At 46.8% G+C, this 17784-nt stretch overlaps 1 protein-coding gene across 2 annotated transcripts; it reads left to right on the top strand.

Moving 5' to 3' along the window:
• The first annotated feature begins 4983 nt into the window (after positions 1-4983).
• On the top strand, positions 4984-17362 carry aldh5a1 (aldehyde dehydrogenase 5 family, member A1 (succinate-semialdehyde dehydrogenase)). 2 transcript variants are annotated; one of them, XM_041987746.1, is made up of 11 exons: positions 4984-5380; positions 7258-7341; positions 11870-12040; positions 12211-12327; positions 12546-12689; positions 13168-13311; positions 13381-13539; positions 13777-13940; positions 14703-14761; positions 16471-16712; positions 16867-17362. In XM_041987746.1, exons 1-10 carry the CDS (start codon positions 5093-5095, stop codon positions 16680-16682), a joined length of 1542 nt encoding a protein of 513 aa, XP_041843680.1. In that variant the 5' UTR covers positions 4984-5092; the 3' UTR covers positions 16683-16712; positions 16867-17362. The 2 variants fall into 2 exon arrangements, with proteins under 2 accessions (XP_041843680.1, XP_041843679.1); XM_041987745.1 differs by having other exon boundaries at positions 16471-17362.
• Positions 17363-17784: the final 422 nt, after the last annotated feature.

Genomic DNA, 17784 nt, shown 5'->3' with positions numbered 1-17784 from the left:
TGTATCATGTATAGAGGTTGTGTGTGTGTGTCATGTATACAGGTTGTGTGTGTGTCATGTATACAGGTTGTGTGTGTCATGTATACAGGTTGTGTGTGTGTCATGTATACAGGTTGTGTGTGTCATGTATACAGGTTGTGTGTGTGTATCATGTATAGAGGTTGTGTGTGTATCATGTATACAGGTTGTGTGTGTGTGTGTCATGTATACAGGTTGTGTGTGTGTGTGTCATGTATACAGGTTGTGTGTGTGTATCATGTATACAGGTTGTGTGTGTGTGTCATGTATACAGGTTGTGTGTGTGTGTCATGTATAGAGGTTGTGTGTGTGTGTCATGTATACAGGTTGTGTGTGTCATGTATACAGGTTGTGTGTGTGTATCATGTATACAGGTTGTGTGTGTATCATGTATACAGGTTGTGTGTGTGTGTGTCATGTATACAGGTTGTGTGTGTGTGTGTCATGTATACAGGTTGTGTGTGTGTATCATGTATACAGGTTGTGTGTGTGTGTCATGTATACAGGTTGTGTGTGTGTGTCATGTATAGAGGTTGTGTGTGTGTGTCATGTATACAGGTTGTGTGTGTGTCATGTATACAGGTTGTGTGTGTGTCATGTATACAGGTTGTGTGTGTCATGTATACAGGTTGTGTGTGTGTGTCATGTATAGAGGTTGTGTGTGTGTATCATGTATAGAGGTTGTGTGTGTGTGTCATGTATACAGGTTGTGTGTGTATCATGTATACAGGTTGTGTGTGTGTGTCATGTATACAGGTTGTGTGTGTGTGTGTCATGTATACAGGTTGTGTGTGTATCATGTATAGAGGTTGTGTGTGTGTGTCATGTATACAGGTTGTGTGTGTGTATCATGTATACAGGTTGTGTGTGTGTATCATGTATACAGGTTGTGTGTGTGTATCATGTATACAGGTTGTGTGTGTGTATCATGTATACAGGTTGTGTGTGTGTGTGTCATGTATACAGGTTGTGTGTGTGTATCATGTATACAGGTTGTGTGTGTCATGTATAGAGGTTGTGTGTGTGTGTCATGTATACAGGTTGTGTGTGTATCATGTATACAGGTTGTGTGTGTGTGTCATGTATACAGGTTGTGTGTGTGTGTCATGTATACAGGTTGTGTGTGTGTATCATGTATACAGGTTGTGTGTGTGTGTCATGTATACAGGTTGTGTGTGTGTGTCATGTATACAGGTTGTGTGTGTATCATGTATAGAGGTTGTGTGTGTGTGTCATGTATACAGGTTGTGTGTGTGTATCATGTATACAGGTTGTGTGTGTGTCATGTATACAGGTTGTGTGTGTGTATCATGTATACAGGTTGTGTGTGTGTGTCATGTATACAGGTTGTGTGTGTATCATGTATACAGGTTGTGTGTGTGTGTCATGTATACAGGTTGTGTGTGTGTATCATGTATACAGGTTGTGTGTGTGTGTCATGTATACAGGTTGTGTGTGTGTGTCATGTATACAGGTTGTGTGTGTATCATGTATACAGGTTGTGTGTGTGTGTCATGTATACAGGTTGTGTGTGTGTATCATGTATACAGGTTGTGTGTGTGTGTCATGTATACAGGTTGTGTGTGTGTGTCATGTATACAGGTTGTGTGTGTATCATGTATAGAGGTTGTGTGTGTGTGTCATGTATACAGGTTGTGTGTGTGTATCATGTATACAGGTTGTGTGTGTGTCATGTATACAGGTTGTGTGTGTGTATCATGTATACAGGTTGTGTGTGTGTGTATCATGTATACAGGTTGTGTGTGTGTCATGTATACAGGTTGTGTGTGTGTATCATGTATACAGGTTGTGTGTGTGTGTGTCATGTATACAGGTTGTGTGTGTGTGTGTCATGTATACAGGTTGTGTGTATCATGTATACAGGTTGTGTGTGTCATGTATACAGGTTGTGTGTGTGTGTCATGTATAGAGGTTGTGTGTGTGTATCATGTATACAGGTTGTGTGTGTGTGTCATGTATACAGGTTGTGTGTGTGTATCATGTATACAGGTTGGTGTGTGTGTGTCATGTATACAGGTTGTGTGTGTGTATCATGTATACAGGTTGTGTGTGTGTGTCATGTATACAGGTTGTGTGTGTGTCATGTATACAGGTTGTGTGTGTCATGTATACAGGTTGTGTGTGTCATGTATACAGGTTGTGTGTGTGTATCATGTATAGAGGTTGTGTGTGTGTGTCATGTATACAGGTTGTGTGTGTGTATCATGTATACAGGTTGTGTGTGTGTGTGTCATGTATACAGGTTGTGTGTGTGTGTCATGTATACAGGTTGTGTGTGTGTCATGTATACAGGTTGTGTGTGTCATGTATACAGGTTGTGTGTGTCATGTATACAGGTTGTGTGTGTGTATCATGTATAGAGGTTGTGTGTGTGTGTCATGTATACAGGTTGTGTGTGTGTCATGTATACAGGTTGTGTGTGTCATGTATACAGGTTGTGTGTGTGTCATGTATACAGGTTGTGTGTGTCATGTATACAGGTTGTGTGTGTGTATCATGTATAGAGGTTGTGTGTGTATCATGTATACAGGTTGTGTGTGTGTGTGTCATGTATACAGGTTGTGTGTGTGTGTCATGTATACAGGTTGTGTGTGTGTATCATGTATACAGGTTGTGTGTGTGTGTCATGTATACAGGTTGTGTGTGTGTGTCATGTATAGAGGTTGTGTGTGTGTGTCATGTATACAGGTTGTGTGTGTCATGTATACAGGTTGTGTGTGTGTATCATGTATACAGGTTGTGTGTGTATCATGTATACAGGTTGTGTGTGTGTGTGTCATGTATACAGGTTGTGTGTGTGTGTGTCATGTATACAGGTTGTGTGTGTGTATCATGTATACAGGTTGTGTGTGTGTGTCATGTATACAGGTTGTGTGTGTGTGTCATGTATAGAGGTTGTGTGTGTGTGTCATGTATACAGGTTGTGTGTGTGTCATGTATACAGGTTGTGTGTGTGTCATGTATACAGGTTGTGTGTGTCATGTATACAGGTTGTGTGTGTGTGTCATGTATACAGGTTGTGTGTGTGTCATGTATAGAGGTTGTGTGTGTGTGTCATGTATACAGGTTGTGTGTGTATCATGTATACAGGTTGTGTGTGTGTGTCATGTATACAGGTTGTGTGTGTGTGTCATGTATACAGGTTGTGTGTGTATCATGTATAGAGGTTGTGTGTGTGTGTCATGTATACAGGTTGTGTGTGTGTATCATGTATACAGGTTGTGTGTGTGTATCATGTATACAGGTTGTGTGTGTGTATCATGTATACAGGTTGTGTGTGTGTATCATGTATACAGGTTGTGTGTGTGTGTGTCATGTATACAGGTTGTGTGTGTGTCATGTATACAGGTTGTGTGTGTGTGTCATGTATACAGGTTGTGTGTGTGTCATGTATACAGGTTGTGTGTGTGTCATGTATACAGGTTGTGTGTATCATGTATACAGGTTGTGTGTGTGTCATGTATACAGGTTGTGTGTGTGTATCATGTATACAGGTTGTGTGTGTCATGTATACAGGTTGTGTGTGTGTCATGTATACAGGTTGTGTGTGTGTCATGTATACAGGTTGTGTGTGTGTCATGTATACAGGTTGTGTGTGTGTGTCATGTATACAGGTTGTGTGTGTGTCATGTATACAGGTTGTGTGTGTGTCATGTATACAGGTTGTGTGTGTGTGTCATGTATACAGGTTGTGTGTGTGTGTCATGTATACAGGTTGTGTGTGTGTATCATGTATACAGGTTGTGTGTGTGTGTCATGTATACAGGTTGTGTGTGTGTCATGTATACAGGTTGTGTGTGTGTCATGTATACAGGTTGTGTGTGTGTGTCATGTATACAGGTTGTGTGTGTGTCATGTATACAGGTTGTGTGTGTGTCATGTATACAGGTTGTGTGTGTGTCATGTATACAGGTTGTGTGTGTGTGTCATGTATACAGGTTGTGTGTGTGTGTCATGTATACAGGTTGTGTGTGTGTCATGTATACAGGTTGTGTGTGTGTGTCATGTATACAGGTTGTGTGTGTGTTAGAAGAAAAGCCTCTTGCTGTTATGTTGCTATTTAACCACAGAAAAGACTGTATTTGGTTTTTAACTTTACTTAAGCAACTATTAAAACTTGAGGCATGAAGTCATGCAGTTAATTTCACCAATATTCTAGTTTGTGTTTGCAACACAACAAGTGCAAGTTGACACGGACCTGTTAGTCCGAGAGGTTGGTAAACACCAGGACTGGAAGTTTTAATGCTGTACGTGGGTCTATGCTAACTTAATAACTTATATAACATTCGTGTCAAAATACACTGACATGACAATTTGTAGCTTTATGTAATAAAGTTTTTAAAATAATTTGTAGTGTGTTATGCTTAGTTAATAGGATGTTAACAAATGATAAAAATTTGTGTATTATTATGGTTTATTTTAATTGGGTAACTGATGCATGTTAAGTGTGATCTAACGTACATTTTGTATCTTAAATGTAAATTCAGGGCTCTTCTGAAATATTTTGGAGCAGCTCCCACTGGCCAAAATGAAGAACCACCTCCCTCTGCAGCCACATCTTTGCAGGACTTGTCAGGTGTGTGTGTGTGTGTGTGTGTGTGTGTGTGTGTGTGTGTGTGTGTGTGTGTGTGTGCCAGGTGTAAACAGGGTGAAAGACCCAGGCTGAAAAATCTGCTACAGTCTGAGGACTGAATTCAGATTATGTTAATTATTATTTCTATTTTTTATTTATTCTATTGATTTGTATTTGTGTGATGAAGGCTTTGTGCAGTTCACATTGATGTTTACAAATTCTTTCATGTATCTCTTGTTGTTTTATTTGTTCTTGTTAACTTTTGTATTTAATAATAAATAAATAATATTAATAAAAAAAATAACATAAACAGAACCGGATCTTCGGGTTTTCTGTGTTCGTCGTCGCTCCGGAGCGGAAGCAACGCGCTGAAGTGCTAAGTCACGTCACGTGACCAAAGCGTCCTGCAGGCCGGTAAAAACTGAACTGCGGGGGGTCTTAGCTTCTGTCGCTCCGCTCTGAGTTGACCCTGGTCCCGGTATGTCCGCGGTCTGTCTGCACCGGACCCGCTGCTTCCTCCGGCTGGTGCTACCCGGCTTTCCCTCCGCCATGCGCAGATACTACAACCTGGATGTATCTGCTCCGCTGCTCCGGACGCAGGGCTACGTGAACGGCCGCTGGGTCTCCGCAGCCTCGGTCTTCCCCGTCCTGGACCCGGCCACCGGGCAGGAGATAGCCCAGGTGTCGGACTTCGGCCCCACGGAGGCCAAGCAGGCGGTGGACGCCGCGTACGAGGCGTTTCAGTCCTGGAAGCAGGTCACAGCGAAGGTACGAGGCTGCGCTCCTCCTCGCCGAATTATGTTCATAAAACGGGGCGTTTAACGTCACTGTGCTAGATCTGGTCCGGAAAGAGACGGAAACAAAAAACAACCATACATTTTGTTTATTGTTGGACAGACTTTAATTCGGCTCATCCATTTTAAACGTAATCACCCTGGTTTGGATCACTGCACGCGCTTTCACTTTAGTGGCTGTCACTGCGCGCCGAACTTGATTCAGAGACGCAGAGATCCAGGATCGGCATCAGCAGCTGGATTCAAAACGCTTACATTTTTACACAAACGACGGCTGTCACCTCAGTCGCACGAGCCACCTTTTCACACCGGAGCCGAGTCCAACTTTAATCCCGTCCATAATTCACCAGGAGACACGCAGTTGTAGAAAATCCAACTTTCTTCCGAGTTTCTCAGCGAGTTTCTGAACATAACATCAAATGCAGAGATCCTGAAAGCTAGCAGAAAGTTCAAATTTAATCCGAATTCAATAGTTTCTCCATTTATCTCAAATAAATCATTAATTTTTATAACTGGAGCTAAAACAAAATAATTTAGGTTAAATGAATATTCACGTCAGTTCCTTTCCATGAATAACCTCAGTTCACCAGAGGGGGCAGTATAAGCTGTTTGTGTTACTGGTTATGATTCAGTAGAAGAAGTAGTTCTAACAGGAAACAAACCTGGAGGAGGAGAAATGACCTCTGTGAAACATATTCTGAGTTTAATATATGTAATATATATTTTTAGAGTATCAGTTGTTATATATTATGATTTATTATAGGTTCCAGACGGGTTGTCCATGAAGCAGGATGAAGAGAACGTCTCGCTTATTTCTAGAACTCTGGAACATCAAAGTGAGAGTTCTGGTCTGTCATTGCGACTTAAGTGAGTCCCACCGAGTTACCATGGTAACTATTGCTGACAAACCTGTCTGATCTGGACCAGGCTAACTGTCCGGCTGAGTTACCGTGGTAACTAGTGCTGATGGGAATGAATTAACTCTGATGTGGATCAGAGAAGTGGACTCTGGTCTGCCTAGAAACAGGATTTTGGTCTGCTTCAAGTGAACCAAATACAGGAAGTGGACTACAGCGAAGGGCATTGTGGGTAAACACAACCAAAACAAACACGTGTGTGGGATGATAGGCGGGAGGGCGGGATGAAGAACTGGATAAAAGTTCTGGTAGAAATCTGATCAACCCAGGACCGCTGGGATCTGATGCGGTTCCGTGTTTTACTCTGATCCTGCATCGACCAATAGACGAACCAGATATGAGGATCCATGTTACACGTTTCCACTGGGAAAGCAGTCGTCGTTCCACAGGGAAAAAGATGCAGCACATCTAATCGAGATGAACCGGAAGATCCCCATCCCTGGTTTGGATTGTCCCTTCTAGGCTGCTGTAGTAAAATGGTGGGAGGTGTTCTGTTGAGTGTTTGAATTTAACAAAAAAAGTTGAAAGATGTATATTTTTTATTTTTTTACAGATTCAGCTTTAATGAATGGTTTTGTGTAATATATAGTATTTCTGGCACATTGCATTATGGGTAGGGGGCACAGCTGTAGGTATAACTCTGGTCTGGAGATGAAGGACAAACCGGTGAAATGTGTCGATGGAGTCGCTGAAGATCTCAGGAGCTGCAGATGTTCCTGACCAGCAGACAGAAAATAAAGTTTTTTTTAACCAACAAACAGCTGAAATCAGATTTTAGATGCATCCAGGTGTGGATGAGGAAGATTCTGGATGGATTCATCTGATTCGCTGAAGTTCCGTCTATGTTGACATGCTTCAGTAAATAAGATAAACAGTCGCCCTGAACGCATCACACGACATCATAAACAGAGCTGTAATGTGATTGGTTCTGCAGGAGAGAAGCGTCCTGCTGAGGAAGTGGTTCGACCTGCTGACGCTGCACAAAGACGACCTCGCCAAACTCATCACCTTCGAATGTGTGAGTATGACGTGGAAACACACCAGAACCGGTCAGAACTGATCCAGGTTCTGTTTTATGAGCAAACAGCTACAGGATGAAGTTAAACCAACACCAAGGTGGTGAAAACAGACCCAACCAAATCCTGACAGACCCAACCAAACCCTGACAGACCCGCTAAACCCTGACAGACCCGCTAAACCCAGACAGACCCGCTAAACCCTGACAGACCCGCTAAACCCTGACAGACCCGCTACACCCAGACAGACCCGCTAAACCCTGACAGACCCGCTAAACCCTGACAGACCCGCTAAACCCAGACAGACCCGTTAAACCCAGACAGACCCGCTAAACCCTGACAGACCCGCTAAACCCTGACAGACCCGCTACACCCAGACAGACCCGCTAAACCCTGACAGACCCGCTAAACCCAGACAGACCCGCTAAACCCTGACAGACCCGCTAAACCCAGACAGACCCGCTAAACCCTGACAGACCCGCTAAACCCTGACAGATCCCCTAAACCCAGACAGACCCACTAAACCCTGACAGACCCGCTAAACCCTGACAGATCCACTAAACCCTGACAGACCCGCTAAACCCTGACAGACCCGCTAAACCCTGACAGATCCCCTAAACCCAGACAGACCCACTAAACCCTGACAGACCCGCTAAACCCTGACAGACCCGCTACACCCAGACAGACCCGCTAAACCCTGACAGACCCGCTAAACCCTGACAGACCCGCTAAACCCAGACAGACCAAACCCTGACAGACCCGCTAAACCCAGACAGACCCGCTAAACCCTGACAGACCAAACCAAACCCAGACAGACCCGCTAAACCCTGACAGACCAAACCAAACCCTGACAGACCCGCTAAACCCTGACAGACCCGCTAAACCCAGACAGATCCAACCAAACCCTGACAGATCCACTAAACCCAGACAGACCCGCTAAACCCTGACAGACCCACCAAACCCTGACAGACCCGCTAAACCCTGACAGACCCGCTAAACCCAGACAGACCCGCTAAACCCTGACAGACCCGCTAAACCCTGACAGACCCGCTACACCCAGACAGACCCGCTAAACCCTGACAGACCCGCTAAACCCTGACAGACCCGCTAAACCCAGACAGACCTGTTAAACCCAGACAGACCCGCTAAACCCTGACAGACCCGCTAAACCCTGACAGACCCGCTACACCCAGACAGACCCGCTAAACCCTGACAGACCCGCTAAACCCAGACAGACCTGCTAAACCCTGACAGACCCGCTAAACCCAGACAGACCCGCTAAACCCTGACAGACCCGCTAAACCCTGACAGATCCCCTAAACCCAGACAGACCCACTAAACCCTGACAGACCCGCTAAACCCTGACAGATCCACTAAACCCTGACAGACCCGCTAAACCCTGACAGACCCGCTAAACCCTGACAGATCCCCTAAACCCAGACAGACCCACTAAACCCTGACAGACCCGCTAAACCCTGACAGACCCGCTACACCCAGACAGACCCGCTAAACCCTGACAGACCCGCTAAACCCTGACAGACCCGCTAAACCCAGACACACCAAACCAAACCCTGACAGACCCGCTAAACCCAGACAGACCCGCTAAACCCTGACAGACCAAACCAAACCCAGACAGACCCGCTAAACCCTGACAGACCAAACCAAACCCTGACAGACCCGCTAAACCCTGACAGACCCGCTAAACCCAGACAGATCCAACCAAACCCTGACAGATCCACTAAACCCAGACAGACCCGCTAAACCCTGACAGACCCGCTAAACCCAGACAGACCCGCTAAACCCTGACAGACCCGCTAAACCCTGACAGACCCGCTAAACCCAGACAGACCCGCTAAACCCAGACAGACCCGCTAAACCCTGACAGACCCGCTAAACCCAGACAGACCCGCTAAACCCAGACAGACCCGCTAAACCCTGACAGACCCACTTAACCCTGACAGACCCGCTAAACCCTGACAGACCCGCTAAACCCAGACAGACCCAACCAAACCCTGACAGATCCACTAAACCCAGACAGACCCGCTAAACCCTGACAGACCCACTAAACCCAGACAGACCCACTAAACCCTGACAGACCCGCTAAACCCAGACAGACCCACTAAACCCTGACAGACCCGCTAAACCCTGACAGACCCGCTAAACCCTGACAGACCCGCTAAACCCAGACAGACCCGCTAAACCCAGACAGACCCAACCAAACCCTGACAGATCCACTAAACCCTGACAGACCCGCTAAACCCAGACAGACCCGCTAAACCCTGACAGACCCGCTAAACCCAGACAGACCCTCTAAACCCTGACAGACCCAACCATCTACTATCTTCAGTAGAGCGACTCCTGACAGTTCAAGTGTTTGCGTGTTCTTTCTTGGTCTTTTTATTTGTGTCTTTTCTTTGTCTGATCGTGTCAAAATGTTAATCCTGTCAGATATTCATCCAATTGTTTTATTGATCATCGTCATTTATTTGTGGCATGTACATGGACTTTCTTTACAAACAACACCAATGCAGGTAGACTGACCTACTCAAGGGTCTACCTGTTGGAGCTGAACTGCGCCGAACCAGATCCACCTGAGATGCATTAAGAACACGGAAGTCCGTTGGGGGCGGAGTCTGCATGGCTGTCAACAGCCAGTGGCCAACAACTCTGACAGTCAGACCAGAGCTGTAAACATTATGAACGTATGACTGTGTCATTTAGACCACATTATCTGCCCGGAGGATTTTCCCAGATCCCTGTGATCCTAGTGTTCGTCCCATGACCCGACTTTAACCGAGCTGCTGAACACATCACTGACGGCTACAACAGAGCTGGTCTGACTGGAGAGCAGCCAGAGTTCCTATTGGGGGATTTTAACAGGTGTGACATCATCTCACACCTGCCGTCTTTAGAGCAATACGTCACAACCCCACCAGAACGCAGAACCTACTGAACATGTCCTACAGCAATGTCCCAAACGCCTATGTCTCAAACCCACGCCCACCTCTCGGCCACTCAGACCACAACGTCATCCGGCTGCTCCCGAAATATAACAGCTAGAAACAGGTGAAGCCATCACAACAACCACTAGAGTCTGGGATGGAGATGCAGCTGAAACATTAAGGGGCTGTTCTGAGCTGAGAAACTGGGACTTGTTTTTTAATGATGGGGGGATTTTAACAGGATAACAGACATGCTGACCTCATATTTTATTTTGTGAGGACATTATTACACCTAGCAAGAAAATAACCAAGAAAAACCAAGAAAATAACCAAATAAATAACTAATAATAAAAAATGGATTTCAAAAGACATGAAAACCTGCCTTGTTCAGGAGAAAAAGGCGTTTTTTAGAAGGTGACAAGGTCAGGAACTGGAAAAGGAGTTCAGAAGGAAGGCCAGGGAGGCTCAGATCAACGATAAGCACAGGGTGGAGCAGAAGTTAACATCTGGAAATGTGAGAGACGCTTGGCAGGGGTTGAACATCATGATGGACAAAGCCCCCAAACCCACAGTACCCGACCGGCCAGATCCTGCATCCTTTGCTCAGCACTTCAACAATTTTTTCACCCATTTCAACCACAACACACCAACCACCCGGAGCCCCAGCCCCTCCTACCATACCATCACTGCTGATGAACAGCTGGTGGCCTCCATGCTACATAAGGTGAACCCACACAACTTTTTAAGTCGCAGATGACATGGTCCTGGTGGCCCACATGACCGACACCCAGGCTCTGTCTGAGGACCAGCAGACGTCAGCAGTCTGGTCCAAACCTTCTCTGACACGTACCTGGAGCTTGACCAAGGAGCTGTGCTGGGGGGGCAGAGACAACTCTCCATCACCTCTGTTCACACCCATCAGCATCCATGGCCAACAGGTGGAGCAGGTTACAGGTTTTAAATATCTAGGAATTGAAATTCTGCCTGTCCTAAAAACACGCTGATACAGTCTATAAAAAAGCCCAGCAGCGTCTCCACCTGCTCAGCAAACTTCGGGCTTTCTGTGTCAGTAAAGACATTTTAACTGCGGTGTACAAACCACCAATGGAGTCTGTCCTCACCTTCAATATTACCTCCTGGTTCAGCCACCTCACTATCCAACACAAAACTCCACCGTGAATCAGTCAGGCCAGAAAAATAATCACCTCACCCCAAACACCTCTGTCTGAACTGTGCAGACGCTCCCATGATCACAGAGGACCTCCCACCCACTTTACACCTCCTTTCAGTTGTTACCATCAGGGAGACGTTACAAAGTCCCACTGGCCCGGAAAAACGTCTACAAGACGTCCTTCATTCCCTCTGCCATAACCGTTCTGAGTCATATGAAACAGGCACAACTCATCTCACCATTTCCTTTGTAAATTGAATCTGTCTGTCTATCTATCTATCTATCTATCTATCTGTCTATCTATCTGTCTATCTATCTGTCTGTCTGTCTGTCTGTCTGTCTGTTCATCCAACCGACCGACCGACCCACCCACCCAGTCATAAACGGTTCCATCCTGACTCCATCTTTGTGTTGCAGGGTAAGCCGATACGCGAGTCTCTCGGGGAGGTGGCGTACTCCGCCTCCTTCCTGGAGTGGTTTTCAGAGGAGGCCCGGCGAGTGTACGGAGACATCGTCCCATCTCCTGCCAAAGACAGAAAGATCCTTCTCCTCAAGCAGCCCGTCGGCGTCGCCTCCATCATCACGCCGGTGAGCCGCCACAAGGCGTCCAACACGTTAGCTTTAGGTTTGCAGTCTAATCTCCATGGTTACTTTGGCCCCACCCATCTGCAGGCTTCCAGAAACTGGCCAATCAGAGGACAGTGGGATGTCTTAAAGGGACATGAACTAAAATAAAATGAGTGGTTGTTGTCTTCCAGTGGAATTTTCCCAGCGCCATGATCACCAGGAAGGTTGGAGCTGCTCTGGCGGCTGGCTGCACGGTGGTGGTTAAACCGGCCGAGGACACGCCACTGTCGGCTCTCGCTCTGGCAGAGGTCAGTCAGCTTCATATCTGGTGTTATCTAAACACTTACCGTGTCTTATTAAGGGTGTTCTAGCTGTGAGAGGATCTCGGTAGGAAAAAGAGGGCGTGGTTGTTACAGGAAGAGGCGTTATTGGTTTCCAGGGGTTTATCCTCGTGGCGCCTTGTTAATACTTTTCAGTTTTTGTCCAGATGAGCTGGTTTTCATGTGGCTTTCTGCATTTCCTGCAGCTGGCGGAGCAGGCGGGGATCCCAGCTGGGGTGTTCAACGTGGTTCCTTGCTCCAGAGAGAAGACCCCGTCGGTCGGGCAGGTTCTCTGCACCGACCCACTGGTGGCCAAAATCTCCTTCACTGGATCCACGGCCACTGGGAAGGTGAGAGCCCTCCTGCAGCGTCCTGCAGAACGGATCAGAACCGAGCAGAACCAGGTCTTTGGCTTCGTGAATTGTGATGCTGGTTATCTTCACCCACCTCTTGCTTTTTTGTTGTAGTCATCTGACTGCAGTGTCCTCCATCTTTTTCAGTTTTACCTGAGGACATGGAGGCTGCTGATCTTAGTTCCCAAGGGTTAAAATTTTAAGGTTTAAGCCGTTAAATTTCCATTTCGACCTACCAGTAGTTGCTGACTGGAAATCTGGTTTTCACCGTCTGATATTTCTAAATTTTCACTAAGTGATTAAAAATCAGAGTTTAGTTTTGGATCCCTGAGGTGTTTAGGATCCACAGAAACAGTCACGTCTTTATTAATCAGCTGACTCTGAGCTGTCCGTGGTCCTGAACTGTGAGGCGCCGTCCAGCTACAGGTTAAAGATTATTTACAGATCATCATCATCTTCACCTGCCTCCTCTCAGGTGTTGTTAAAAATGGCTGCTGACACGGTGAAGAAGGCATCCATGGAGCTCGGTGGCCACGCTCCTTTCATCGTATTTGACAGTGCTGATGTGGACAAGGCAGTGGGCGGAGCCATGGCGTCTAAGTTCAGGAACTCTGGACAGGTAAGATGAGCGAGGACAGCGGTGGAGTAGAAACTGAACAGACGTTGACACAGCGTCTTCTTCCTGCAGACATGTGTGTGTTCCAACCGGTTCCTGGTTCAGAGTGGGATCTACAAACACTTCGTGGACGCTTTGGGACGAGCGATGGACGCCGAGCTCCGAGTAGGTCACGGCTCAGAGCCCGACACCACCCAGGGGCCGCTCATCAACACCAGAGCTGCAGAGAAGGTATTCCTGGACAGCTCAGGGGACCAGAAAATCCTGGTTCATGTCTGGAATGTTCAGCTGAACAGAAAAGTCCGGATGCTCCGACTTTTCCTGTAACAGCTCCTCTCTATCCTGCTGAGCAGTTTCAGGACTGAACCAGTCCTGTCTGATACCACCTCTCAGAACTTTGATCTGGATCCTTCAGACTTGAAACAGAACGATTCTGGTAAACTCTTCCTCTCTCGTCTCCGTCCCCAGGTGGTCCAGCAGATTTCGGATGCCGTGTCCTGCGGCGCGAAGGTTTTGAAAGGCGGGAAGCGTCTGGGCGGATCCTTCATGGAGCCGACTCTGCTGGCCGACGTCACCACGGAGATGCTGTGCACGAAGGAGGAAACATTCGGGCCGCTGGTACCGGTCATCAGGTCTGTTTCCCAGCGGTTCTGTGTCTGGGAGTCTTATAAGAATGAAGTCGTAAGACTGGAAAGGGTGTAGTTAGCATGCCAGGCCTGCAGGGGGCGCTGAGACTGATAATCCTCTGCTTTTTGTATAGCGGTCTGTTCATCTGGTCCATGTAACCTCTGCGTCTTTGCTGACGGCAGAAATTATGCATCTGAAGCAGGTTTCGCTTTAAGACACTAAACTTAAAAACATTCAGCAGCATGAACAGAACACAGAGCTCCGCCTGTAAACAGGACCTGATCGCACAGGATGACGTGACAGACGTCATCGTTGCCTGAAGATTCCACTTCATGTTTTAAGGAAGTTTACCTCTGGAGCTTGTACTCAGACCTAGAACTCTGTTACCGTGGAAACGGGAGGCCAAACTCTACAAAACGTTTGCGTTTTACAGCATCGGCGTGTAAATGAGACAGAGAATTTAAGCCTCATGGAAATCTGAATCTGTAGGATGGAAACAAAGCAGGTCAGTGATTGGTTGAAACAACAGCAGTGGTATGATAGATGGGATGTAAGGACCTTAAGCCCAGCATGCTGTGTCTGCTCTTCATATAATTCATATTTAAAAACATTTCAGGTTCTTTTGCAAGACAAAACTTCTTGCAACTTTCAACAGAAGCAGCTGTAGAATCGACGAAGAGAAGAAGGCAGATAAATCCTGGAGGGCTGGTTGGAGGACATAATCTGTCTGTAACTGACCAATGACGAGCCGTGTCTCTGGTTTCCAGGTTTCACACGGAGGAGGAGGCGCTGGCCGTGGCGAATGCTTCCAACGTGGGACTGGCAGGTGAGGACGTCCGTCTGCCTCCGCTGGTTCAGTAAATGTTGATGAAAACCAGGTTAAATTAAAACTTCTGTATTACCAGAGTAGATCCGCATGAGTTTTTTAGCAGCTGAGTAAATCTGGAGAATTAATCTGGTTCCTCTCCAGGATCCTGCAGTACGTAGAAGCTCCTCCTCCAGCAGGAAGCTGCAGTCACGGTTTCCTGCATGATGTCATCGGTCTCTCTCATGGTTGTGGAGGAATTGTGCTCCACCCTTCTTTCTAACGTTGCTTGAGTTCATTGAGGTTTGCAGCATCAGAAGGTCCCACCACAGCATCCAGGATGAGGTCTGGACTCTGACTGGACCAGGTCACCACCTGGTCCTGGTGTAGATCCGCTGCTGTGTTGGGGATCTTTGTCCTGCTGCATGAGACAGTTCTAGCTTCAGCTGTTGGACAGACGGACTCACATCTAACTCTAGAAGACTTTGGTATCCAGAGGAGTTCATGGTCCACTTGATGACTTCAAGGTGTCCAGATCATCATCCCTCCACCACCGTACTTTTCCTTTAGCTTCTTTTATTGAGATCCCCATTAGTGACTGAAACATCAGTTCCTGGGGTTTCCTGTACATTACCCTCCACATTGTTCAGTACTATGAACACTCTTTCAGTATCATGTCTATTGTGTTTTAATTTCTTTTGAAAACTTTTTCTATTTTTTTCCACTGAGAGAAATCCAGGCAATCCATTCCATGCAACCATGGCAGAAACTGCTGTTATGTGGCCCATGGTGACAAAAAAACACTGACCAACAAAACCCAATGAAAGAAGTTGGCTGACAGCTGCTATGAGGTGTTTAAGGACACGTCCACTTTGTTCTGGTCTGCCCAGAATGAGTCCAGAAGTCTTGTGGTTTGTTCAGGTGCAGCTGTGCCAGCTTAAGCCGTGCTGCCATGTTCTTGTTTCTCCTGCAACCTTCCCAACAATGCTGGTTCAGTCTGTTTCTACCTGTAACACTGACCTGCTAACTGGAGAGTCTGAAGCTGGATTTGTTCTCGTGCAGCGTCTCTGTACGGTAGGGCTGACGCCGGTGAAATCTGCTCTCGCACTCCAGCGTAGGGTTACGCCGTCGTGTTGCAGCAACCAGCTCCAGAAATCCGGATGCACGAAATCACAAACCGACCAATCACAAGTGAGTACTTCCACGCAACTTCGCTGCAAGCAGGGGTGCACGTCGGGTCTGGAAGACGTGTGCGTGGAGCCTCCGCGGACCTAGACGGAGCATTCGGCAGTGACACCGTAACCGACCTGATGCAGACGCCACATGAGTATAAATGCAGCTTGATGTGGAGATCTGGGGTTTTTCCAGGCTCTGAACCTGCTGGGACGTCCACTCCTGGACGATTGACAGCTGTCATGTGAATAATCTTTCTCTAGGTAAAATGATGGACTACAGACTGAATGGAAACCTTCCCAGACTGATGGACAGCTCTGCTGCTCTGAGATTGTTGCGGATGTCTTTCCTCCTTGGCATCATGTTAACGCATCTGAATTCCGGAAGAAGCCGTGAGGATGGATGCAGTTTTTTACCCATTCTTTTAGTTCCTGTTCAGTAAACAGTCTGATCTGTCATGTTCGAGGTTCTGAAGTTAAATGTCTCAAAAAGATGTTTGATTATTGATATCCGGATAAGCCGAGTTCTATCAGCTCTCCTCTCGTCTCTCCTCTCAGGTTACTTCTACTCTCAGGACGTCGCTCAGATCTGGCGGGTGGCCGAGGCGTTGGAGGTGGGCATGGTAGGGGTCAACGAAGGCCTTCTGTCCACAGCTGAGGCCACCTTCGGCGGGGTCAAGCAGTCCGGTTTGGGCCGTGAAGGCTCCAAGTACGGCATGGATGAGTATCTGGAGGTGAAGTACGTGTGCTTCGGGGGTTTGAAACCCTGAAGCAGCAGCAGCACCGTGATCATCGTACAGGTGCAGCTCAGCTTTTGTTTCCTTCCACAGATTAACATTCTAATTTTAATCCAGAGGAACTTTATGCTGCTAATTTAGCTCAAACTGACATTTCACAAATCTTTATTAACAATGACAATTATTTACAATCGTCTCCTTTAACGTGATGAACCAGGTCTAACCCACCCAAAACAGGCTCAGTAGAACGTCTGGAAGAAACAGAACATCACGATGATCTTCCCCGATTAAATAAGCTGTTTCCCATAAAGACAGAAGCTGCTCTGACTGGTCCTGATCCAGCTCCGTGGGACCGGTTCTGGTTCAGGATGAGCAGATCCACATTTCACCAACAAGCCAACTTCGTCTTTGTGCCAAATCCAGACTGTTGGTGTAAAATGCTCCAGTTCTGGCTCATCAGAACTTCAGGGCCAGATGCAGGACTGGGCCGAGTTGTCCCGGCGACGGTTCTGTCAGGTCCGGCCCAAGAGGGTTTAATGAAAATGTTCCTTCTGGACAGATCATAATCTGTGTTCTCCGTTTCCATGGTAACCGGTGGTGGTGAAATACATTTCTAGAGTATAGTTTGACGGGTGTGATGAAATGTAGGAATAAATGTAAATGTTGGGAGGAAACGGGCTCGTCCGCATGTCTAAATAAATAAATGTAACATAGCCGGTCTGATCATCCCTTCTTTCTCCTCCTCTGATGATGATGATGATGTTAAAGCACAATATGATGTTTTCTGCCGTCTGAAGGTCCATCAGACCTGGACTGAAGGTCTCACCGTTGGTCTCATCTGAACAATAACAGACTGGATCCACCTGGAGAAGAAAAAAGTTCTGTTTTTCTGAATGAATGAGATCATTCTGATCCAGGACGTTCTCAATGATCAGTAGGAGGTATCTGCAGAACTGGTCCCTCTACTGCCCCCTCCTGGCTACTCTCGTGCTGCATACTGTTAAAGATTAACTCCACCTACTACCAAATTTGAAAAATGCCTGAAACTGCAGGGGTTGGGGTGGGAGGTGTGGGGTGATCAGGAGGCAGAGAGTGGGCGGGTCAGGACGCACAGGTAGAAATGATTGACAGACAG

Source organism: Melanotaenia boesemani, chromosome 6 (genome assembly GCF_017639745.1).
Source record: "Melanotaenia boesemani isolate fMelBoe1 chromosome 6, fMelBoe1.pri, whole genome shotgun sequence".
Lineage (NCBI taxonomy): Eukaryota > Metazoa > Chordata > Actinopteri > Atheriniformes > Melanotaeniidae > Melanotaenia > Melanotaenia boesemani.
Note: the sequence above shows the minus strand (reverse complement) of the source record. Positions and strands in the feature narration are given on the sequence as shown.

Coding starts and splice junctions, on each gene's coding strand:
- aldh5a1 (XM_041987746.1), top strand. CDS start 5,093: ATGTCCGCGGTCTGTCTGCACCGGACCCGCTGCTTCCTCCGGCTGGTG. Junction 13,941..14,702: donor CCGCTGGTACCGGTCATCAG/GTCTGTTTCCCA, acceptor TCTGGTTTCCAG/GTTTCACACGGAGGAGGAGG. Junction 14,762..16,470: donor TTCCAACGTGGGACTGGCAG/GTGAGGACGTCC, acceptor CTCTCCTCTCAG/GTTACTTCTACTCTCAGGAC.